Raw genomic sequence first — 24,903 nt, 5'->3', positions numbered from 1 at the left:
GGGTTAAATGAGATGGACCAGTCGTCATTTCTACCATTCTAACTTTCCAACAACTAGATAAACAGTAACAATAATATAAAGATGTATTCTTTATGAAATGACTGAACCATCTTGGTATTTCTTTATTAAATTCCAACACTAAGATGAGAGAGGTGTGTCTCACGTTTAGGATCTGAAAACGGAAACAGATTGACTTCCTGTTAGGGCACAATAGTTACTATGTGGATGGTCTCAACACTGTTTTTCTTAAAAGTAACACATAATACACATGCACATGTGCACACCATACAATACATAGTTACATGCACATACAAACACACACAACTTTACATTGGAATGGTTTTGTCCAAATGTTGGTGAGATGGGATTTTCAAAAGAAAACGTCCCACCAAATTGGCTGCAATTGTTAATGTAATTGCCAGAAGGAAGTCAGGGCTACAGTTAGTATTTTTCTACGTCCATCAACGGAGAGGTGTTGTTTTCATTATCTGTAAATAAACCTAAAGTGACTAGATTGTTTATTCTTGCTCCACATCAATGTTTATCTCCACCTGTTCTCTACTTTTCCTCTTTGTGCATTTGTTCTTGTGGTCATTTCTCCATATGAGATGTAGACTCTTCAGTTTTCAGAATGAAGGAAGTGTGTGTGTGTGTGTTTGATAATGACATTTAGATACAAGGACGTATTATGTACATCACAGCTTCTATTTAACACACACACACACACACGCACACACATACACATACACGCACACAAACCTCTCACCATTCCCTCCCCCAAAAACAGAAGCTTGTTCATTTATCTTATTTTGTCAATACATTTGATGTTATTCACTGAACTATGCTGTATATGGCTTTATTTATGTTCCTGAGTCTAATGTGAATAATGTCTGGTCTTTCTAAACTGTATTTACCCCCTAATTTCTATTCAATGTTTCATAACACGGCAAATATTGTGGTTCTTACCAGTCTTTTGGTTTTCCCCTTATTCTTATTTCTCTTCAAGTCTTGACACATTCTTCTTTGAATAAAAGTCTATAATTAAAGCATGTGGTTATGGTTTTTTGTTTCACCGAATTTAACCACAATTTAAAAAAATAAAACGGTAGACCCACCATAATTAAGAAATTATTCAAGATGCCGAAGTGTCAAATAACAGAACTTTAGCATGAGCACATTTCGACAATTAAGTCCAAAATATTATGGTTGACAGAAAGGTGGGTCGTCAATAGAATAGGCTACCTTTTTTCTATTTAGTCTATATACTATGCCTACATCTCCCATCGGCCTTTGGGCAAGGATCAGTCTACCGCTTGCTAGGCAAAGGGGTGCAGCAAATAATTTACAATGCATTGTTATTTAAAATCACGCTTTTGAAATGCATTACAGTTGTTAATTGGGTTGTAGTTTAGTAAACCGATTTCATTTGATTATTTACTGCTTATACTTACCTGAGATACGTTCAACCGAAATAAAATATTATGTTTCTGTCATCCTTATTTTGGAATGGGTGGTTATTACTGCACTATGCACATGTTGGTTCTTTGCTTAGCTTTCAACTGAAGAAATCCTTGCGAGCGTGCAGGAGACCCTTGCAGTGCTGGATTAGCCGGGCAGGCAACAGTCCAGCTCTTCTCGGAAAGTCACGCAGATCCCGCCACTCTCTTTATATTACAAGTTTGCCATCTTCGAAACTGTAATCGCTAAGTTTGCTGTGAAAGCTGTTACCTACATATCAGGTTTATTTGTTTTGATACTAAGGACCAGGCCCGAGCAATATCGGATGTGGTGAGTTCTGCATACTTGTGTGGCGAATGTTAGAGTTTTGCTAGTTAGCTAGCAAACTTGGCGATTCGGCTAACGTTGGCAAGCTTACTTCCTCGCGACCTGGAAAAGTCGTTGGATTGGAATTCAATTTCGTCCACTTTTACGGTGGTGCTGGCGACCTAGCCAGCAAGCGACCAGCCTACATCTGCGAGCTAAGAACTACGCACTCGTTTTTAAATAAATAAAGGGTAAGCTAGTGAATGTCATCTAGCTAGCTGTCTATAACGTTAGCCAAATATCCAGAAAGATGGCTTAAACTACACGGATTTACAGAAAATGATGTCACGTTATTGTCTCGTTGATTGAAGAGACTAGACTACCTAGCTTGGTAGAAACAAACGCAAGATAAATGTGTGAAGACAAGCACTGCTAGCTAGTTGTTTTTAAATGCTAGTAGCGAGTAGCCTACAAACGTTATATTGACTGGCTACCCCGTTGTAGCTTAATGAGGATGCTCGTGCTTATGGGTAGATAATGTAAACCTCTGTTGGCTTTCAAGGAAAAGCACTTTCAGCACCCAAAGTACCAAGAGAGGGTGACGGTTGACAACAGTCTAGTTAACAATATCTGATTTGTACACAGTAAATGTAGCTGGGCTGCAAGCTTGATGGCAAATGTCAGTGGCAACAGCAGGGATTCATAGACCCTAGCACCGGCCTCTTTTCTCGGCATGTGCACCCTAGATAGACGGCCCACACGGGCCTTTGTCATTTTCCAAACACCCCCTCCCCCAGCTCAATTTCCTCATTTTGTTCAAGATCCTCCATTTGAACGTTAGCATTATAAGCCATAGGTCCATATAACAATCAAATGCACTAGATACACTAGGTACGGGATCTTGTCAGTTCTGTCCATTGTTAGAACGTGTGCCGCATGCAAACTTGGACAGGCTTGGGCTTCCCGGTTTTCAGTGTATTTTTTATGTCCTTGCCGGTTTAACGTTATTATAGTAATTTACCTGTAACTGATCCACAGTATTTGGTGCATAATGCATGTTATATTTGTGATATGCAACGTTGCCACGAGGAAGAGCGATATGATGGAGTTCAACCATTGTCTTTTCTTGGTGGAACTGATTCTCAGCATCTTTTTACGTAGTCCTACAATTGATTCAGTTACCATATGCAATTAATAGCAAACCAACACCTATTTCACACCTAAAAACAAACAACATTTACTATACATTTTTTTCCGCAAAAGGATAGATGTCAGGTATACACATAGGTCTATATTTTAGTACGAGGCCAATCTTGCATGACGAGCTAGGTAATCCATAGTATATGGTCTAAGCTTTCTCTTGCAACACTTTTCATTATCATCCCTTTGCATCTGTACGTGAAGTTGGCTTAATCAAGCGAGTTATTAAGTGAGATCATTCAAGTTTGATACTTCTAGTGCTTCATTGTAACGCACATTTTCTGGCAAGGGGCGGGACGTAGTGCTGTCCAGACTTCATTAGCCAATGAGTGGCGGAGTTAGTAGAAAGCATGCTGAGAGCCGCCGCTCTCAGCTCCTGCGTCACAACCCTCCGCCCATTCTACCGATCTGCCATTTTGGTTTTGTTCCTGAACCTGGATGCAGTCTGAAAGCCATCAACACGATCACACTGGACTTCCAGCGTAACGACATAGTGACTCGACAATATAGTCAAAGGCGCCTTTAACCGCACAACTTTTCTTTTTAAAATCTGTGAATTACGATAGTCGTTGTTTTAACATTGAGGCACACACAACAAGGAGCGGTTTGCATTGAGAAGGGACAGAGAAGAATTATTGGTAAGACAGACAAATCAATGAAGCACGAGTGTTATGTTAGCCTTTCATGAAAACAAATGAATTTTAGAGTGCAACCTCTTTATGGCAGGTGTCGAGACCCGCAGGGTTGTTGTTAGCTACATACCTTACGTGTTTATATGTAGCTACTTACATCCCAATGTATGCCAGCCAGCTATTTAATTTATCTAGCTAGCGATACAGCTGTAACTTGTGTACGGCACTAGTGGGTGTTAGGCCTAGGCCTGCTCGCGGATAGGCTACCTGTCCAGTGTTGGTAGTGCTAGCTTGCTAGCAAGCTTATAAGTTATTCATGTTCCTAGTGAACCCCGCAGTGATCCTGTCGGCAAATCACTTATCTGATTAGCGGCACATGACCTATATAGCTTTTGTGTCCCGAGTTTTGTTAACCGATGGTTGATGCCATTGTCATCAGCACACCAAACGTCAAATGAACTTGGTGAACAGAGAAGACAGTCATATGAAGCTTGGCTAGCAACATCGTGTTAGGGATATTTTCGTTGTTATCATTCAGCAAAACCGGATCTGCAAGATTTGAGTGTCTGTACGTACATTTGAACAACTTAATTAAAATATTGTGTTTAATAGTAAGAACTACTTGGCTGTCTTAAGCTTGTGGCTTTCCCAATTAATTAGTAGCAAGTAAGCACAAGCCGCATTGGATGCGGAAATACCGGCTATGCTTGCTCAGTGACTAGCTTACTGACACAAATCTACAGTGCGGCCTCATTTTAATTATTGTGTCCTCGGTGTGACTGCGCTGTTGATTTACTAGAAAAACGTTCCATATATAATATTTAAATCTTTATTATTGTCGGGCCAGCTGTAATATACTACGTTTCTGTGTTAATATACAACCGCTAATGCCTTGTACTAGGCTACTTGTGTCCCCCTGGTTTCTATGCGGCCTTACCGCTTCACCTAGCGAGGCATTGTCAAGTGTTGCACCCTTTACTGCAGTGAAGTTTTAATGATTCAGCCTTTTTTCTTCAAGCGCTGTTCCGTGAAAAAACAATACCGGCTCATAAACAAACCGCCCCTATTAGTCTAAAGGAGCCGATAATGCTTCTATTCATGTTTTTCCAGCCCTCGTTTCGTTTTCTACCAGATCTGTGCTTGGCGTGGCGCCAGCGCAGCTGCCCCCTAACCTAAAAATCACTTTCGTTCTTCACTAAAATGAATACGGTTACGCTTTGTCGTAGAAGTATAATGCTGACATAGATGCATTTAACAAAACGTGTCCGTGGCTTTCACATAATTCATGTCCCTGGTAGACGACAGTAATGATTTAAATTTCTGCTTAAGAGAACCCTGCCTTGTTTCTTGCCAAACTGGCAAAATTGGTACAGTGAGTGTCTTCCAATCAAATCAGTCTTATGTTAATGCGGAGACTCAGCTTGGCACGGTCTATATAATTCCTATCAGTTTTTTTTTGTTGCCATTGGTTAAATGGAGGCCTTCGTAGAGTTGTCCAGTGCTGCTATTCAGAAGGTTATGGAACATACTGTGAGATGACTTGATTGCTTGTGTGTGGAGTTACAATAATGGAAACATTGCAGGGACGGGTTTGAGTTTTTTTCTGGAAGTTAGAGCATTGGACCATTTTGAATTTGTTACAAATCACTTAACTTTCAATAAATTCCTTGGGGATTTTCCATCCCTCTGCATGTGTATGGGGGTGGTGTGTGGTGAGCTATGATAACAGGTCAAGTATTGAGACGCGTGTGTGTGTTCCAGATGTCCAGCTCGCCGCTGTCCAAGAAGCGTCGCGTGTCAGGATCAGAGACGAAGACGGGATCCCACTGCTCCTCCTCCAACTCTGTCACAACTGAACTGCCCCACACACCCGCCAACGTGAGTCTAACTGTCACAACTGAACTGCCCCACACACCTGCCAACGTCAGTTCACTCACACACACAATTCTATAGATACGCAGACTCGCGCGCACACACGTTGTGTCAATTTGATAACACACTTGCACACAGCAATTTTTCCCGCTTTTAAGGTGATGCCTGCTAGCTAGGAACCAGCCTACATCTGCAAGCTAAAAGCTACGCAATCGTTAAAAAAAACAAAAAAGACGTGGTAAGCTAATAAATGTCATGAAAAATAGCTGGTTTTGACTCCTGCTGTTTCTCTCCAGGGCATGGCTAAGAATGGCAATGATGCTGAGATCGATGAAGGCCTGTACTCCAGACAGCTGTAAGTCTTAAATTCAATACATATGCACTCACACCGTCACCGCACACACACACTGGTTGTCTCACCTCTTCTACACACAAACCTGGCTTTAGAACACCTCCCTTTGTTTGCCTCCCTAAAACATGGTCGGCTATATGTTCTGTATGTACTCCCGTTAGCGGGAGCCCCGCCCCCTGCTAAGTCCCCATGTCTCCTGCTGCTGTTTAGCTACGTGCTGGGCCATGACGCCATGAAGCGCATGCAGAGCTCCAATGTCCTGGTGTCAGGACTGCGGGGGCTTGGCGTGGAGATAGCCAAGAACGTCATCCTGGGAGGAGTCAAGAGTGTCACCCTGCACGACCAGGGAGCAGCCGAGTGGAGGGACCTCTCCTCACAGGTGTGTGTCTGTGTTTTATACAACAGTTTCCTAGTTTCACTATACTTACAACTACACATACTTAACTCCCTGAGTGGAACCTAGTGACGTAGTGGGAATGTAACTGATGAAAAAGGCCAGACCATAGCTCTGATTCAGTAGCAGTTGTAGAAGACTCTTGTTAAATGGCTTAAGAGTTTATGCTGAAGGCTCCAATGTTACCTAGCAGCAAGTTTGTATTGCAGTGCTCTCAGGTTGACCCATGTGACGCCTGTACTGCAGTTTTGGATTAATGTGGTTTCCACTGGGTCCAACCGTGCCGCAAATAAATACACCCACCCACTTATTTGGAGACTGTTTTTGCTTCAGGGCATTTCTGTGTTTGCTTATTTGCTTATTTGTTCATGGTGATTTTAAAAGTAGTCTAGGGACCCAACAACCTTGCTGTGTAGGGCTGGGCGATATATAAATTTTTCGATATCTCAATATGCGATACATCTCGATTTGTTTGCATTTGCTTTTGAATAATAAAAAAACATGATTTTCTTTTGCCCCCTTTAGAAAAACTATTTCAATAGAACAGCTATTGTTACAAAGTACAAAATGTGTCGTGCAAATTTAAGCAGTAAAAAAAACCTCGCTAACCTCACGTCTCTTGCTCGGGAATATGCAACAAGACGAAAAGGGGATGTAATATTGGATGTTGGGCGTGTTCTTTTGGAAAGTATGATTGAATTTGAAATATTGGATATTCACAATATTTTCACATTTTACATCGTCGTAAACATTATCGCGATATTATCGCTAATATTCGATATATCGCCCAGCCCTAGCGCTGTGTTTAGTCAACGCTTTGTTTGTTAACAACGTGTGTGTGTGTGTGTGTTAACGCTGCGTGTGTTTCTAGTTCTACCTGCGTGAAGAGGACCTGGGTAAGAACAGGGCTGAGGTGAGCCAGCTCCGCCTGGCCGAGCTCAACAGCTACGTCCCCGTAGCCGCCTACACCGGATCCCTGGACGACGAGTACCTCACCCAGTTCCAGGTACTGTTTGGTGGAGAGAGAGGGGTGTGAGTGAAAGAACTAAAGCAAACAGGGTTTCTCAGCGGCAGTCCTGCCAACTTGTATGCATGTTGCGTAGCATTAGTGTTGTGCGCACTTGGTCTCAATTGACCCAGCCAGTGCCAACAAGCATTCAAGATATGAAAGGTCGACTTATTGTAATATCACTTTTGTAGTCAAGATTCCATCCCCTGACTGTCGCTCACAGAACAGACTGGACAGATATCTGTTTCACACACTGATGCAGAGGTATAGTGCTAGGATGTAAGCCGAACAGTGAAAGTTAAGACAGAGTTGGGGGCTTTTTGAAGAAATTGGTGTACATTTTTTATTTTAAAAGTACATTCAGGGTTCCCACAGGTCCTTTAAAGTTAATGAATTCAAGAAGAGGGAGAAGGGGGGGAAAAAATCAAGATCTTGAAGCTTTTTGAATATAGACATAAATTGCCTTTGAAATAGCTTGAATTGATATATTTATAAATATAAAAGTACATCAAAGAGAATAGAAATTAAAGTGCTATGTGTTGGAGATGGCAAGAGACCCCAGCCTGCCAATACTGAAACACATTCAAGCCTCTCCCTCGTTTTAATTGTCTGTGAGCTTCTGTAAAGCCTCCCTAGTCCTCATTATAAAAGTTCTCAGCGTTAAAACAGTCATTAACCTTGGTCTGGGTCCCCGGAAAGACCTTAAAGTCCATGACTCATGTTAAGAAGGTGTGTGAACACACATTTACAAACACGCTGTGCTTACAAATTAGCCACCTAATCAATATTTCACATACAAGCACAACCATTTCAGGTGTCAGCCTCGAATTCAGGTGAATGTCTAGGATTCGGCAGGTGTGTGTTAATTCGGTTTGTGTCCTAGGTCATCGTGTTGACAAACTCCAGCATCGAGGAGCAGCAGCGTGTGGGAGAGTTCTGCCACAGCAGGAACATCAAACTGGTCATCGCGGACACACGGGGCCTCTTCGGGTACCTTCCCCTTTCCTCCTGACACCATCCCAGCCATGCCAGCGGTTTTGTGTGTCTGTAACGCATGTTGCCCCTCTGGTCTCGCAGGCAGTTGTTCTGCGACTTTGGCGATGACATGTTGGTGCTAGACACCAACGGAGAGCAGCCCTTGAGCGCCATGATCTCCATGATCACCAAGGTTCGTCTCCAACCCCCCTGAACACCTCTCAGCTTAGCCCTAGCATCGCTGCTTCATCCTCATTTACCTATTGGCGATGGACTGAGGTTAGCGCTCCTAAAGTCTGATGTGCGATGGCTTCTCACTCCGCCTCGTCTCTGGGTCAGGACACAGCTGGCGTGGTGACGTGTCTGGATGAAGCCCGTCATGGGTTTGAGAGTGGCGACCACGTGAGCTTCACCGAGGTCCAGGGCACCACGGAGCTCAACGGCTGCCAGCCAGTGGAAATCAAGGTTCTGGGTAAGACTTCCTGTCTCTGAACCCACCTTCCGAACATTACATTCAGCATATTGGTCCCAAGTCATTAGTCAAACAATATCCAGGGCCTTTTTATTATAATCTATATTTTATATATGTCATTATCCATATCTTTAAACTGCATCCGGTTTCCTGTAATGGTCTTAATGTTTTTAGAACTAGATTGGAATCTGTGTGGCAATGGGATTGGACAGTGTTTAGAAAGCATCGTAAAAGGTTAAATGGTTCACGGCGCTTGCAAGAATGAAAAAAAACCAAGCCATTAAGTCTTAGCAACTCTCTGTATACTTCCGAAATGTGTCAACACATAGATCTTGGGAAGTTCCCAGAAACTCTGTGAGCTCCACCGTTGTGTGAAAGATCATCTTTACTCTCGCTTTTTAAGTTCCTCTGTAGATCTCTCTATGGGAGAACATACAGAGGCCGCTACTGAGGCATATTGCCCAACCAAAGAAAATTAATTGCCACCTAAATAAATAACTGGCGGCCTAAGGAACAGATTGTAACTCAGTGCCCCAACGTCATGCGATGGGGAAGTCTTTTAGTGGTGCGGAGTGGAGGGATGGTCAGGATGGAGGGGCTGATGGACAGCCAGAAATGGAGAGAGATGCTGAAGAAATCCTGCTTTAGAGTTGCACAACGGCAGACTGGGGCAATGGTTAACCTTACAGCATGAAGACAACCCAGAGCTCACTGCCAGGGCTATGTTGCCATGACAGCAGGAAGAGTGTCTGAATGTCCCTGGGTGGCCAAGCCCACAAGGACACTGTTCCAATTTAAATGAGGGTTTATTACAAAATGTAGAAAGTGTGATTTATATTTTGCGTATTAAAAGGACTGTATTCTCTGTAGAGGAAGTATCTTTACACAATACTCATGTCAGTAACCAAAGTTGGGCGTGTCGGGAGTAAATCGTTTTCCTTCAAGGGAGAAAGTACAGGAAAAGTCTGAATTCCGGACTTCCCTTTTCAAACGTTTATTGTGTGTGAGTAATAATGTGTTCTAAATCCTACTTCTTCCCCAGGTCCCTACACCTTCAGCATCTGCGACACCACTGGCTTCTCTGACTACGTGAGGGGGGGCATTGTCTCCCAGGTCAAGATGCCAAAGAAAATAGCTTTCGTAAGTGGCTGCCATCTTCCTCTCTCTCTCCTCCCCCGTCTGGCTGTTATCGTGGCGTCAGTCTTGCTCCCTCCATCTCCCCCTCTGCTCTCTCTTAATCCGCCTCTCCCATTACCTCCGCAGAAATCCCTCTCTTCCTCCATGGCGGAGCCCGAGTTTGTGCTGACAGACTTTGCCAAGTTTGACCGTCCGGGACAGCTGCACATTGGCTTCCAGGCCGTCCACGCCTTCCAGAAGAAACACAGCCGCCTGCCCAAGCCCTGGAACCAGGTCAGCCTCGGGACGCTCAGCTCCATATACACTCACGTGCTCCAACACTTTCGCTTTCCATCTCTTTCTCCCTCCCTTTCTCACGCGAGTCTTTCCCTGAGAGGATTACGGGGAAGTTATTCTCCCTCCGTTAGCTCACTGTTAAATTGGGTGTTTGGTGACTCGACGTGTGTGTGTGTGTGTGCCAGGCTGACGGAGATGAGCTGGTAGCGTTGGCCAAGGAGGTGAACGCTGCCCAGACGGGCGTGGCTAAAGTGGAGGAGCTGGACGAAGCCCTCATCAAACAGCTGGCCTTCATCTCCAACGGCGACCTGGCCCCCATCAATGCGTTCATCGGTGGACTGGCTGCACAAGAAGTCATGAAGGTCAAACAAAAACCGCCCTGTCAGCGACAAATTAGCCTTATGTTTGATGGAGCTGTACGAGCAGACGCGTGTATTGCTGTATGGAGGGAAATCAATGCTCCAGTCTGTTTGCTTTATACCTGACCTGAAAGCTTTTGTTTACTTGACGGTGCTTCATGCAGGCTCAGTGTCCCAGTCTGTTATCATTGTGTTGTTAGGAATGGTTTATCTCTAAGCAGTCAGCATGCTCGGACTTGCTGCGATGATTATTTGCATGGCCCCCCGTTTCTGAGGACTGCTGTCACAGCCTGTTAGTTTGGTCCCAGGGTTGTAAACACGCTTCTTGCTAGAACATTCCCGTCACCTATCGTTTTGTGTACGCGTGATCTCCAATAACGGTCCTTGTTTTCCTCTCCTCAGGCTTGCACAGGGAAGTTCATGCCAATCATGCAGTGGCTGTACTTTGACGCCCTGGAGTGTCTCCCTGAAGACAAGGACGTGGTGCTCACAGAGGAAGAGTGCGCCCCTGTGAGTGAGCAAGAGCGCAAACCCAAAATGCCTTCAGACATGCACCACCTGGTGAATCCTAGACGATGACCCCTTGTGTGTCTTTGTCTCCAGAGGAACTGTCGTTACGACGGCCAGCTTGCCGTGTTTGGCACCAAGCTGCAGGACCTGCTGGGCAAGCAGCGCTACTTCCTGGTGAGTTTCCTCCCGAGAACCCCTGCTGTGCGTCTTTTAGAGGAGGGAGCTAGGACCCATGGGGCTTTGGAGCCCATGGAACCTCCAACGATAGCATCCCTACGAGGATCTCAACATTCTATCACTGCTTGAGAGATGATTCCATGTCAGTGACTAAGCATGGCATTGTTCCATCCTGAGAATCCATTCTCCCCCCCCCAAAAAAATCAGCGAGTGAAAACCTTTTTACGTGACCCTTTGACCCCTTCCAGGTCGGTGCCGGTGCCATCGGGTGCGAGCTGATGAAGAACTTCGCCATGATGGGCCTGGCCAGCGGAGAGGGCGAGGTCATTGTGACGGACATGGACACCATCGAGAAGTCTAACCTGAACAGACAGTTCCTCTTCAGACCCTGGGACGTCACGGTCAGTCAGCATGAAGCATTCATTGCTAATGGGGGTTTCCATCTGTGGCTAATGAGTTAATGTCTGTAGCTAATGGGTTAGCAAATATGGCTAAAGCGGTGGGTTGTATTTGTAGCTAACTAGTTAGCATGTTTGGCTACTGGGTTTCCATCTCTAATGGATTAGCATTGGTGGCTAATGTGTAAATATCTGGAACTAATGAGTTGGCTAATATGTTAGCATCTATGGCTAATGAACCGCAGCACAGAAACCTCTTGTGTAGCATTATGGATGTAGGTTCAGCATGTATGGCTAAAGGTTCTGTTAATGGGTTGTAAGAAGTGAGTGGAGGTGTCTTTAATGGCTGGAGTCTGTAGACCCTCCTGTCAGCTCTAACAGGGCTCTAGCTCAACAAAATTACACAGGAAGAGAGAGCCAATCATGTTGCGTTTCTGCCAGTGGTCTGTTCTGCGTGTTCTGATTAGAGGATTGCGATAGAGAATCTGAGGAAATGTGATGGTTAATAATGCTCCTTGTGTGAGAGATCTAATACTAAGACACCTGGAGGCGATGATTATGAAAGCAAAATGTTGTTGTGGGGAGGAAGCAAAATTGAAGTAAAAAAAAAAACAAGAAAAAAGCTAATCTAAAATGTTACGATGAAGCCATTAAGATTATCCAACATCAGTAGATTGTGTGTGAAATATTTTCAAACCATTGTTAAATAAGAGCTATTAGATAAGGAAAATGGATCACCACAAAACGCACAGTGACAGCAAACCTGCTTGGGGTGGCGTGTGGGTTGGTAACGGTGGGTAATTGTGTGTGTCTGTCTGTGTGTCTGAGCAGAAAATGAAGAGCGATACTGCAGCCGCGGCGGTGAAGCAGATGAACCCCTCCTTCAGGATCACGGGCCACCAGAACCGGGTCGGCCCCGACACCGAGAGATTCTATGACGACGAGTTCTTCGAGAGCCTGGACGGCGTGGCCAACGCGCTAGACAACGTCGACGCACGTAAGAACCAGCCATGGGAGAGCCATCACTTCAACAGGAAGATGGCACGCTATTTGATGATGCTCAGTCATATTGATTAATTGTTAATTTCACCCATGAGCATCCTGCTCCCATCTTTTCTTTCCAAATTTTTTTCCTCCTTCCTTTTTTCCTTCCATTCATCCTTCTCTCTCTCCTCTTCCTTTCATCCTTCTCTCTCTCCTCCACCTTTCATCCTACTCTCTATAACTTCATCTCTCCTTCTCTCCTCACCTGCTGTGCTGTGCTCCTCCTCAGGTATGTACATGGACAGGCGCTGTGTGTACTACCGGAAGCCCCTGCTGGAGTCTGGCACCCTGGGCACCAAGGGCAACGTGCAGGTGGTCATCCCCTTCCTCACAGAGTCCTACAGCTCCAGCCAGGACCCCCCGGAGAAGTCCATCCCCATCTGCACCCTCAAGAACTTCCCCAACGCCATAGAACACACCCTGCAGGTAGGACCTCGCATTGACGCTTGCGCGTGCGCACACACACACACAGCTGGAACGTGCTTGACTGATTCTCTCTCTCCCCCCAGTGGGCTCGTGATGAGTTTGAGGGGCTGTTCAAGCAGCCATCAGAGAACGCCATGCAGTATCTAACGTGAGTTGGTGCTGTTGCCATGGAAGATTCCAGTAAAAGGGGGAGAGAGTCCCCCTTTTCCCCACATGAGTGCACCATCACCTTCACTATCTAAAATGCTTGTGTATTTCACGAGAGACATGTCCGTCATTATGTGAGTAACTAACCTCCACCCCCCCACCCTCCAGAGACCCCAAGTTCCTGGAGCGCACCCTAAAGCTCCCTGGGGCCCAGCCTCTGGAGGTGCTGGAGGCCGTCTACAAGAGCCTGGTGGCAGACTGCCCCCGCAACTGGGCCGACTGCGTGGCCTGGGCCCGCAACCACTGGCAGGTCCAGTACAGCAACAACATCCGCCAGCTCCTCCACAACTTCCCCCCGGAACAGGTACCACGCGCACACACACACACACACACACACACACACACACACACACACAGTGGGTTTATAAATACAACTGCATCCTGCGTTGGATCACAATGTCTTTGTCTCAACCCTTCCTCCTCAGCTCACCAGCTCTGGCGCCCCCTTCTGGTCTGGTCCTAAAAGATGTCCTCATCCCCTGGAGTTCAGCACCAGCAACGTGAGGCGGCTGATCTGAGCGTCCTCTCACAGGCTAATAGAGGAAGAACTTACTTTTCACCATGTCCCTTCTACTACTTGACCAATCTCCCTCTGCCCCCTCCCTCCAGGACCTCCACATGGACTACGTTCTGGCCGGCGCCAACCTGTTTGCCCAGAGCTACGGGTTGCCAGGCAGCCGGGACCGCGCCGCCATGGCCAAGCTGCTGGAGAGCATGAACGTGCCCGTGTTCACGCCGCGCTCGGGCGTCAAGATCCACGTGTCGGACCAGGAGCTGCAGAGCGCCAACGCCTCTGTGGGTAAGAGTGACTGTAAGCAGCAACATCCACCGCCTGCTCCCGCAGCGCACATTCACTCGTTTCGGGGGAAGGGCTGAATCTAGCACGCGGTGCCTCTTTTTGAGGTTGGGCGTGTTTGGACCTCACGCGCGTGTGTGTGTGTAGATGACTCCAGACTGGAGGAACTGAAGACGATACTTCCCGGCCCAGAGGCATCTTCCAAGTTCAAACTGGCTGCCATCGACTTTGAGAAGGTAACCCGTCGACCCTTCCCGTCTCCCCCGTTTCTCAACCCCATCACCTTGTTGCCTTCACGTCTTGCTAACGTCTCGGTCGCCCCCCCCCAGGACGACGACAGCAACTTTCACATGGACTTCATCGTGGCGGCATCCAACTCGAGGGCGGAGAACTACGACATCCCCCCCGCAGACAGACACAAGGTGGGCAACACACACACATCTCTCCATTTCTAAAAACCAAGCACCATGTTGCCTCCAAACCCCCCTGGCACGCTCCTCCAGCCAACCTAACCCTCCCCCCACCCCTTCCCCGTGTGTGCTGGGCGCAGAGCAAGCTGATTGCCGGGAAGATCATCCCAGCCATCGCCACCACCACCGCCTCCGTGGTGGGCCTGGTGTGTCTGGAGCTGCTCAAGATCGTCCAGGGCCACAAGAAGCTGGAGTCCTTCAAGAACGGCTTCATGAACCTCGCCCTGCCCTTCTTCGCCTACTCCGAGCCCATCGCTGCCCCCAGCCACAAGGTGTGTGTGTGTGTGTTCACGTTCCCAGCATGCGAGATAAAGTACATACGGTGAATATACTATATATATGTGTGTGTGTATATTAGGGGTGAACGATATATCGCCTCAATATCGTTTTTGCGATATCAGGTTGTGCAATATTAATATTGAAAATGTCCCAAAAAGTATGCGATATTTTGTGGAGCGATGCGGCGGGGGCTGTGTGTGATAAATTTAAATCCTGCCTATTTCATTGGCCAGTTGCCCTGTCACACATGCACACTTCGACAGCGCAAGTGAAGAGGGAGATAGACAGCGAAATAAAGAAGTGAAAGGACAGAGTGCGAATCGAGTGTGTGGAGCGAAAGGAAAGAGACAGAAAAGTACGAATATGAGTGTGGCTCAGGGAGGCTAAATTATGGAGATTGAAGAGGAAACGTTAGAATCCAAAAATAATGCCTCCTTGCCAGCGTAGAAATACTTGGGCTTTAAGCCAACAGATGTTGCTCAGGCTAATGCACTATGTAAAACGTGCCGTATGGTGGTACAGCGTGTAAGACGCAGTACAACCTTTTTTCTCAACTCAAAAAACACCAGAAGACACTGTCTGAGTGCACAGTAATATCCCATAAAAATCTGCCACAGTTAATACGCCAGAGCTAGCAAAGCAAACATCGCTAGCGAGTGGTACTAACTACGACAAGAGCTCCAAGAGACATACCAAAATCACCAATGCTGTGACATACTATTTGGCCAAAGACATGATGCCCATTTATACAGTCGATAAAGAGGCTTCTGAATGTACTGGATAAAAGATAACAAATCCCATCCCGATATTTGTTATACTGAAAACTGCATTCAAAGACTCCACTCCGTTTCATTCTACTTTACTGTGGCGAATATGGAAAGGAAATCCTTTTGTTCATAATCACATTGTGAATGCAAATGTCAGTTTAACTACTAGGCTAAGTTAATAACTTCTCAGCAAGTTATTTTAAGGTTAACATCCTGATTTCATTGATCAGTTGTTTGGGGCTGCTGCAGCACTCAAAAGAGCAGTCAAACTGAGCATTTGATTTGACATGGCTTGGAAATCTTGCTAGCTAACATGTCCAAAAACCGTTGAAATTAACTGTTTTTCATAAGTAATCATATATTTTTTGTACATTACAATTACATTTAGGGTGTTAATTATACAAAACATCAAAAATCAAAATTTTGACGTAGAACTGATTTTCGATCTTTTTTGGCTTAGCCAACAATGAGCGGCCGCGACATCCGACGGGTTCTTGCAGACCGCCACACGTTTAAAAATATCGAAATGAATATCGATATCGCAATATTCATGCTCAATATCGCAATATCACATTTTGTCAATATCGTGCAACCCACACACACACACACACGTGTTAGCAGTGTCTGTCTCCTAACTCGTGTCTCTCCTCAGTACTATGAGATAGACTGGACGCTGTGGGACCGTTTCGAGGTGAAGGGCCTGCAGGCTAGCGGAGAGGAGATGACACTACGACAGTTCCTCGACTACTTCAAGGTACCCAGTGTGTGCGCGTGCAAGTGTCGTAGCCTCCTTCAGGGCTTTGGGGGAAACCTGGAGGTTTGTTTTCAGGGACGAGGGACCTCCTCCTGCTTCTCACTGTGGTTGTCCCTCCCTCCCTCTCTCCCTTCAGAACGAGCATAAACTGGAGATCACCATGCTCTCTCAGGGAGTGTCCATGCTCTACTCCTTCTTCATGCCTGCCGCCAAGCTCAAGGAGAGACTGGAGCTGCCGTAAGTCTCTCTCTCACACACACCAACATTTAACCTACTAACACCGAGGTTAACTCTGGCCAATATCCAAATTGTTTGTGTACATATGATACGAGCAGGAAGACTTGATAGTTGAGCGTTCGTACAACAATCTGCTCACTTGGCGCCCTCTCCTTCTCCCACACAGGATGACGGAGATCGTTACCAAGGTGTCCAAGAAGAAGCTGGGCAAGCACGTGCGGGCTCTGGTGTTTGAGCTGTGCTGCAACGACCTGACGGACGAGGATGTGGAGGTGCCCTACGTTAGATACACCATCCGCTGATCCCCCACCCCCCCATCTACAGACAGAGCGGGGGCGGGGGGGGGGTGGAGGAGACGGGGACCCTCATCCCGGGGAGAGGGGGGGCCGTGCTCTCTGAGATCCATCCTTCTCAGACTTGGTGGTTATTTGGGGTGGGGCGGGCGGGCTTGGAGGGGGGTAGAGCATGTGTACCTGACCTGTGACTTATCTCTGTACCCGAACCTCTGCTCTTTCTCTTTTTTTTAATGCTGAGCTTTGGTCTTACTGCACTCACCCTCGTCCCCTCCACCCCCACCCCTGACAGGCCAGCTGCCTCCCCCCCTGGTCACACTCTGCTCCCTCCTCCTCAGTAAGGGTTCCTCGCTCCCCCACCTCCTTGTTCTCTCTCCTTTTGTCGCTGCCCCTCCTCCCTCCATCCTTGTCTTCAAGAACTCCCCCCCCCCCCACCACCACCCTTTTTTTATTTTTTATAAACACAAGTCATGAAGGGAGACCCCCGTAATGCCAAAAACAACTTGCCTCGCCCTCATCAAAACAATAATTCACTGCCTTTTAATTCGAGGTGGACGCCTAAATTGGATCCTCGAAGTGAAAATCCACATGCGGGAGTAAATTCACCCACCCAGGGCTGGTACATTAGTCTCACCCACCCAGGACCCTGCCAAAGGTGGCAGTCAGTTGTTTAAACGCCCACTATCCCTCCACGACCGCCCCTCCCCAACCTGTCAGTTGACTCTTTGGGTGGGTCGGGCCCACAATGGGGACTTGCACATGACTTGAGTTTTCATCTTATCTCATCCCCCCCCCCCCTCCCTTTTTTTCTTCCATGTTTTATTGTTAATTTTCTATTTTATTTTGAGACAGACTTGTGGATCACACACACAAACAACCTTGTAGAACATAAACTGTCTTCTTTCTACTTTGTTCAACTCCAGATTACATTACAGTGTAAGAGCAAAGGCAATGACTTATATCCTGTGATGGGAGTACTTAGTGTGATGATAGTGAATAAAAATGTAAAAGATGTCTCCGGTCTTCTTTGAATTATTTTTCAAATGAGTTTGGAACTGAAGCAGATGTATTGCATCCTCCTGTAAGTGTATTGCCTCTTAATAACTAATAATAATAACTGTTCCTTTTAATACATTTATCTTTGGGTTGGTCACATTTACTATTTGGACATATTCTGCACACAGACATTGGGTGAATATGGTTAAAGCCCTTCATTTAACAAAATGTGAGGGTTTGCATTGATGGTAGCTGTAGTTATGAACAAATTCTACTCAGTCTCTAGGAAGTAAAAAAAAAAAAATTCACCTATACACTTTTATTTCACTCCTATACCCTTGTTTCAAATAAATGTTCCTTTTGTCTCGTCTTACTGCAATTTGCATATTTTCTAACCTCGATGAGTCACTCTGAGTTGGCCTCAGTATTCAGAATAAAATAATGAAGTTAATGCCATTTCACTTCCTCTTTCGGCTAACCGTGCTTTGCTGTGCTTTAATGTGTTACCGTTGGTGACAAGCCCTTCAAGATGAAAGGGACCTTTTGACCAGTCATCTCCGAATGCGGCGAGTTTGAGGATGCAAGAGACTGCACTCAGTTTAGTTTGCTGGCCACCCCAGCAAAACCGGAGAGCAGATACGTGAAGCCTGACTAGAGGATGTGGTTTGGTTGACAGAGCAGAAGGGGGAGGAGGGCTGTGCTGTGCAGTGCGCGTTTTGACAGTTTCAAGTTTCCAAGTCCAATCGGCAGGTGAAGTATTGGGGGCTCGCGGCTGTGGTAAAAAGGTTTTTGAGGTGTTTGCTGGCCCTTGTGGAATGGCTTATGTTCCGATGAAGACCCTTTGATGACAAAAGGTGGACGATTATGGAGACCGATGAGACTACTGGTGACCCGTGGACTTCCTGGTAACAACTTTCAGTGTTCTCTTCATGTCTTTCTGTGGCTTATTTCTCTCTCCATTCATCTTTATGTCCCTCACTTAGTCACTGGATATGTTGGGATGCCAACAGAGAGAGACTTGGACTCGTCACCATTTCAATGTTTTAGTATGGCTCGTCTTTATGCACCCATCTGCCACCCTTCCTTCCTCTCCTAGTTTGGCTGCTCTCCACACTTCTATCTAAACCAAGACTAGTCATATCTCAACCTTGCTTCTCTAAAGGGCACAAAAGCCTTAGGTTTTGTTCATGAACTGTCCATCAATGATAGTACCATCATTATTTGACTATTTTGACCTACAGCCAAATACCCAACATGGCTGTGACTGCTTCTTATTGTAACAGTCTCTTCTTGGTGTTTTTCCAGTTCTCCAGTGCCTAGGGACATCATGTACTCCAACTCTCTTGACCATCCTGGTGTAAGTCCCTCCATCTTTCAATCCCCACCCCCCCACCTGGTTTCTCCCTCACTTAAACTGTCACATCAGCTAATGATTTGACTGGTTTGCCAGCTGTTCAGTGAGGTTTTTTTTGTGGCTTTTCCAGAAAAAGAGAAAGCAGGATCCTGGCCCCCTGATTGAGGTGATTTTCATGTTTGTTCTCAGACATTACCTTCTTCCTCTCTTCTTTTTTCTGGCTCTCTGTCTCAGCATCAAGCGGAAGCTCCACCTCACCTCTGTAGCCGCAGCTCAGTGCAGAGCACAGGAAAACCGTGAGCGAGCGCACATGCAAAAACTGGGTACACGCAAGAAGCGGGCCAAATCCATAGAATGAAATGCATAAATCCCAAATGTGTTCAACGTTATTTGTAAATCATTTCGGTTTACGTCTGTTGAAGCTGAGTAAATGATAACCGTCCCCATGTTTGCAGTCAAATGCTGTTTCGGAGCTGCCATAAGTGGCAGGAGAGAAACTACTGTTGCATAGATTAGGAAACAAACACCGCGTGCAATCATCATGCTGTGTACTTCCTCGTCCCTGTGAAGCAATCAACTCGGTTGACTAATTATTTCTAATGTTTTGAACTAACATGTTGTCCACTCACTGTACGTTCACTTGCTTTCACAGTTACAAATTCTCGTGGAAAGGATGCAAAAATGAATGAAACTGACATCCAGTTTCCCCAAACTGAGTTTATTGACAGCTTTTTATTTGATTTAATAATTAAATGCAAATTGTTTGTATGCACATGGAGCATAGAGGACATGTAAACCCAAGAGCACATGGCTTCTAATAGTTGGCCAAGCGTAAGCAGGATTGCAGCAGACATTTTACAACACACAACATTCTACTTCCTCTTATAGACATCACGCAGGAAACGAGAGTACCACAGCAGTGGCACCTATTTCCTTGATAACCCCCCCCCCCCCCCCCCTTTTTTTTATTTTTTTTTACTCTGTCTCGTTTCTCCCTCCCTTCAGTTTTTCTAGCAGGTTTCCCTGATAACCCTTTTTTGTTTTTTTTTGCTCCTCCTCTTCCCTGTAGGATGACGAAGAGTACGACGACGACGACGACGAGAAGACATCTCCAATGATCAAGGACTCTGAGGTGAGACTCCGCCCCATCCACGGACCCCCAAGGTCCTTTCTCTCTAGCACTACTTTGCAGGACATCAAATCTACGTTTCTCACCTGTGCACACGCAAACGGAAACGGTTCCTCCACCTCATCTCAACCTTTCCGATCTACATGAAAGGTCCTACAGCAGTAGTGTTAGTGGTGTTTATTTGTTTACACTGCAGGAGCCCAGCAACAAAAGGGTTAAACCAGTGGGGAAGTCCAACAGCATGACAGGCATCATCACCCCAGTGAAGACCCCGGCCCTTAAACGCCTGGGACAGTCCATCACAGTAAGACCCTTTCACAAAGACACACGCGTCCAGACCCATACAATCCCAGTCCCAGTCAAACCTCGATAATACTACGACAGCTATTCGGTCTGTGTTGTGTGCCTTCAAACGCACAGACGTGTGTGTGTGTGTGCTTCATTGTGTTTGTAACACGCTCATAATCCACCTCCCCTAGCGCTCCATAAGTTTCCGCACAGAGGCGCGACCCTTGACCCCGGTCCCCCTCCGCTCGCGGCAGAAGGCGGCCTCGTTCCCGAGGCGACGTAGCAGCCAGTGCTGGAGCGACACGGTGCAGAGCCACGACCTCACGGCCAAGGAGATCAAACGGCAGGAGGTACTGTGGTGTGAAGGGTCATAGGTCGACTAAGAGTCATGTGTTGAACTCCAGACCCATATTCTCTAGAAATCCCAGAGGAGGAAAGGTGATCAGCTGGCCATAGGATCAGGTCTGTGTGGTCTCCGTTCGCTGTGTTGGGTTTTGTGAGGTTTGTGAGGACAAAAAGCTGCAGGTCTGTAGCATATGGAATAGTAGGCCGATGAGTTCTGAGGTTTTTCAGAGTGTTTTTTATTGGCTGTGTGGGTGTAGTGGGTCAGGATGTGGTTGGGTCTAGGGTACGTGAGGTGGGGTTTGGGTCTTAATCTCTGATGACTGATGATTTACTGTAATCAGTGATTGTCTGTCATAATTCTCTAAAGCTTTGGATTTCGAAAGAGGATGTGAGCTGGCACACAGAGGCCATGTACTTCCTGTTTTTGAACAATCAGCTGTACATACTTTGTATGTGTGTGTGTTTATACTTGCTTCACTAAGTGTGTGTAAGTGTGGAGTGCAAAATGTGCAGGCGGTGTGGTTGTCTGGGGAAAGGTGTTTGGACCTAGTTTGGGACTGAATCCAAAACACTGGCATGATATTGTAGAAGGAAGAGAGGCTGGTAGAAAGGCTATGCAGTGTTTTGCAGAAGGAAGATGTCAGCAGTTCTTGTGTTCCCTCCTCCAGGTGATCTATGAGCTGACTGAGGGAGAGAGGCAGCTGATCGACGACTTCAAACTTGTCAAGAAGGTACGACTCCTCCCTGTGAACAACAGGGGGCAGTATTGGCAACCATTCTAAACCAAACAAACAGTGCTTCCAGTTATTTGGTGCAAATAAAACAGAATATTGTGATGATTCCTTAATCCAAAACGAGTCGCCTCCTTTTCGTCCTCTCTTTTGCACTCGTGTGTGTGTGTGCGGTGCTACAGGTGTACTATGAGCCGATGCTGACTCTACACATCATGACAGAGAGCGAGCTGGGGCAAATCTTTGGGACTCTTGACTCGCTCCTACCCCTCCACGAAGGTATGCTACCGCTCCGGAGAAAACGTCTAGAAAAGTCTCCTCCGAAAAACTTCAGGTGGCAGCTTTCAGCACCTCCCACCCACGGTTTATGAAACCTCTGCGAATTTCAGCTTCCCCCGTCAACCTCCTCGCCCCCACACACACACACACACACGCACGCAGACACAAGCCGTTCCAGAAGATTCCAAGTGACAGAATGAGCGCAAGTGGAGAAGTGCCGGTCCGGAAAGTAGAAGTGCTGTCGTGTGTTTGTTCCACCCATGGAGCTGAGCCCGTCACCTCTGCTGATTAGCACACAGTAGAACAATGACATCAGCGGGCAGTAATAGTATATCATTATGGTGCACGGGTAGAACAAAACACTTAGGGCACATCCCCAAAAAGTTTTCTTGCTACTCTTCCCTTCGATCCCTAGCACCCGATCGCTTCTCAGAAATAATGATAAACATTTGAGGGGATACGATGGAAGGAGAGGAGTGGAGGGGAATGACCGAGGAAGAAGACTTATCAGCCACGAAACCAGCTACGTCTCTCCTGTACAGAGACTGCAGCATCGATATGCAGAACGACTTTTGCACTCGTTCTGTACGTGCGGAGGAAGCAAGTCTAGTGTTTGAGGACAGGGGGGACGTTATGACTAAGAGGACTCACCCGTGGTAGTTCTTCTACCTTCTGAGCCTGCGTTATTTCCTCCTCCCTACTGCGGAGGCGAAAATAATAGTCTTTTGAGATCAAAACAATGAAACACTTGCCTCCAAAAATCCTTCTGTTGACAATCCATAGTTGGATCATAGAATCAGTGTTTGTGTATTTGTGGAAAGTTTTTGCTTCCTACTCCTTACCAGATGTAATATTTATGGACTAGGATATTCATTTAATTCTATATTTTCTGGAATTTGCTGTAAATTATATTATTTATTTTATTGCTTATTCTTGTTTTCTTATAATGTTTCTCTATTCTATATTAGTCTAAATAATTGTTCTACTCTGTTCCGTGTCTGTTCTCCAGACCTCTTGACCCGGCTGGAGGGGCTGAGAGGATCAGAGAAGACTGTTGGTGAGGTGGGGCCCACTCTGATGGACTGGGTGAGTACCACCATTCTAGTCTAGACCTCAGGTGAGCTGGTGTGTGAGTGTGACAGAGAGCATATCTGTCACTTTCTCTCTCTCATCTCTGTACCTATAATGTCAAATTGTAACTTTTTCTCTCTGTCTCTCTCTGCTTCCATCTCTTTCTCTCCATCCCTTTCTCTCTCCATCCCTTTCTCTCCACAGTTCCCTTGTCTAGAGGCCTATGTGACCTACTGCTGTAACCAGGTGGGGGCCAAGGCCCTGCTCGACCAGAAGAAACAGGAAAAGCGTGTGGAGCAGTTCCTGCGCCTCTGTCAAGAGTCCTCCTTCAGCAGGAAGTTAGACCTGTGGAACTTCCTGGATCGCCCTCGGAGCCGCCTGGTCAAGTACCCCCTGCTGCTGCGGGAGATCCTGAAGAGCACTCCATCTGAGCACCCGGACGAAGACACACTGCCCGATGCGGTGAGTCCTCAAAAAGGAATACACACCTGCATGCACACACACACACATCTTCTCACGCTTTAATTTGTGGTTTCAGTTGGAGATGATTCAAAGTATAGTGTCTGAGGTGGACAGGAAGACTGGGGAGGCAGAGTGTCAGTTCTACAGACGAGGCCTGATCTACCTGGAGGACGGCCAGAGACTCTCGGAGATCCAGCTGTCTCGCTTCCTCTACTGTCACGGAGAGCTGAAAAACAACAAGGGACAGGTTCGCCTCTCCTCCCCTCCCCTTCCCTCTCCTCTCATCCCCTCTCCTCTCCTCTTCTCTGTTCTCCTCTCTTTTCTTCCCCTCTCCTCTCTTCTCACGAATGTCTCTGATTTGTGTGTTTATGACAGCTATTGTACGGATCTTTAACATTGTCTGTGTGTGCATGCATGTAGCGGCTGCACGTCTTCCTGTTTGAGCTGGCCCTGGTGGTGACTCGACCAATAGAGGACAAGGAGGGGGTCGAGGCCTTCCAGGTCTACCGCCAGCCCCTCCCAGCCGCCCAGCTGTACGTGGAGGACCTGCCCGACAGCGAGGGGGGCGGAGGCGGAGCCTTCAGGGGAGCCTTTTCGTCCGGGAACGACAAAGGTATCCTTGCCATTTTCTTTTGTGTGTGGGTTCATGAACGTCATGGTTGGGTGGTTCGCCCTCTTCGAAAGAAACGAGAATAGATGAAAGGGGAGAGGCGAATGTTTGTACCTGGAAACTCATGCTGGCTCAACGTCCTCTCATCTCGTTACCTATTGCCCTCTTCCACTTTTACCCAAACTCTCCCTCTATCCCTCTCTCTCTCTCTCTCTCTCTCTCTCTCTCTCTCTCTCTCACACACACACACACAGTGAGGAACTGTTTCCGTGTAAGTGTGGGAGGGCGCAGCAAGGCCCAGTCTCACAGCCTGCAGGCCAACGACTCCTTCAACAAGCAGCAGTGGCTATCCTGCCTGCGCCAGGCCATGGTCCAATCACGAGACAGGGGAGCCCAGACCAGCCAATCGCAGCCGTCATCCCGCTTCTCCCCTGACCTGGCTCACATCGCTGGGCTGAGCCTCAGCTCAGACACAGAGATGACAGACAGAAGCAATCAATGACCGAACAACGACAGATGACAGCACAGTAGCATTCAGTGTCTCACCTTAAGGACTAATTCCATCGACTTGAAGAAAATGTTTTCTCTCACACACACACACACACACTTACACGTGTAAATATACATATGTGTACACACAAACACACCTACATATATTTACACAAACACACACACCTACACACATGCACCAGAAGGGTGTGCCTATTTTTACACTTGAGCCATTCCACTTTAAAGTGAACTATACATTATGGGTTTTATGTACAGAAAACAGTGTTAATGAATGTAACAATTTGATGTTATTGTTTTGGTTTTTCTTAATAAACTGACATTGAAAGTC

At 46.6% G+C, this 24,903-nt stretch overlaps 2 protein-coding genes across 6 annotated transcripts; both read left to right on the top strand.

Moving 5' to 3' along the window:
* The first annotated feature begins 1,594 nt into the window (after positions 1-1,594).
* uba1 (ubiquitin-like modifier activating enzyme 1) lies at positions 1,595-17,938 on the top strand. 4 transcript variants are annotated; one of them, XM_067239724.1, is made up of 26 exons: positions 1,595-1,788; positions 5,358-5,474; positions 5,765-5,823; positions 6,031-6,199; positions 7,086-7,220; positions 8,107-8,213; positions 8,301-8,391; positions 8,538-8,670; positions 9,713-9,810; positions 9,934-10,080; positions 10,269-10,445; positions 10,845-10,952; positions 11,046-11,126; positions 11,378-11,530; positions 12,359-12,524; positions 12,801-12,997; positions 13,081-13,145; positions 13,313-13,508; positions 13,630-13,704; positions 13,814-14,015; positions 14,148-14,236; positions 14,330-14,422; positions 14,551-14,742; positions 16,169-16,270; positions 16,407-16,507; positions 16,674-17,938. In XM_067239724.1, exons 2-26 carry the CDS (start codon positions 5,358-5,360, stop codon positions 16,807-16,809), a joined length of 3,189 nt encoding a protein of 1,062 aa, XP_067095825.1. In that variant the 5' UTR covers positions 1,595-1,788; the 3' UTR covers positions 16,810-17,938. The 4 variants fall into 4 exon arrangements, with proteins under 4 accessions (XP_067095825.1, XP_067095826.1, XP_067095827.1 ...); XM_067239725.1 differs by lacking the exon at positions 1,595-1,788 and adding an exon at positions 1,997-2,015; XM_067239726.1 differs by lacking the exon at positions 1,595-1,788 and adding an exon at positions 3,422-3,602 and having other exon boundaries at positions 13,814-14,003.
* Positions 17,939-18,513: 575 nt separating this feature from the next.
* On the top strand, positions 18,514-24,903 carry arhgef3l (Rho guanine nucleotide exchange factor (GEF) 3, like). 2 transcript variants are annotated; one of them, XM_067240552.1, is made up of 13 exons: positions 18,514-18,701; positions 19,102-19,153; positions 19,281-19,316; positions 20,220-20,282; positions 20,476-20,583; positions 20,759-20,917; positions 21,581-21,643; positions 21,826-21,922; positions 22,932-23,008; positions 23,198-23,455; positions 23,532-23,702; positions 23,876-24,068; positions 24,320-24,903. In XM_067240552.1, exons 1-13 carry the CDS (start codon positions 18,661-18,663, stop codon positions 24,565-24,567), a joined length of 1,566 nt encoding a protein of 521 aa, XP_067096653.1. In that variant the 5' UTR covers positions 18,514-18,660; the 3' UTR covers positions 24,568-24,903. The 2 variants fall into 2 exon arrangements, with proteins under 2 accessions (XP_067096653.1, XP_067096654.1); XM_067240553.1 differs by lacking the exon at positions 19,281-19,316.

Source organism: Osmerus mordax, chromosome 7, assembly GCF_038355195.1.
Source record: "Osmerus mordax isolate fOsmMor3 chromosome 7, fOsmMor3.pri, whole genome shotgun sequence".
In the NCBI taxonomy this organism is placed as follows: domain Eukaryota; kingdom Metazoa; phylum Chordata; class Actinopteri; order Osmeriformes; family Osmeridae; genus Osmerus; species Osmerus mordax.
This window is presented reverse-complemented; position numbering and strand designations above follow the sequence as displayed.

Excerpts from the sequence above, each read along its gene's own strand:
- uba1 (XM_067239724.1), top strand. The coding sequence starts at position 5,358 with ATGTCCAGCTCGCCGCTGTCCAAGAAGCGTCGCGTGTCAGGATCAGAG. Across the intron at positions 11,531-12,358 it reads TCAGACCCTGGGACGTCACG|AAAATGAAGAGCGATACTGC; the intron begins GTCAGTCAGCAT and ends GTGTCTGAGCAG. Across the intron at positions 16,271-16,406 it reads AGTTCCTCGACTACTTCAAG|AACGAGCATAAACTGGAGAT; the intron begins GTACCCAGTGTG and ends CTCTCCCTTCAG.
- arhgef3l (XM_067240552.1), top strand. The coding sequence starts at position 18,661 with ATGGAGACCGATGAGACTACTGGTGACCCGTGGACTTCCTG. Across the intron at positions 18,702-19,101 it reads GGTGACCCGTGGACTTCCTG|TTCTCCAGTGCCTAGGGACA; the intron begins GTAACAACTTTC and ends GTGTTTTTCCAG. Across the intron at positions 21,923-22,931 it reads GCTCCTACCCCTCCACGAAG|ACCTCTTGACCCGGCTGGAG; the intron begins GTATGCTACCGC and ends TCTGTTCTCCAG.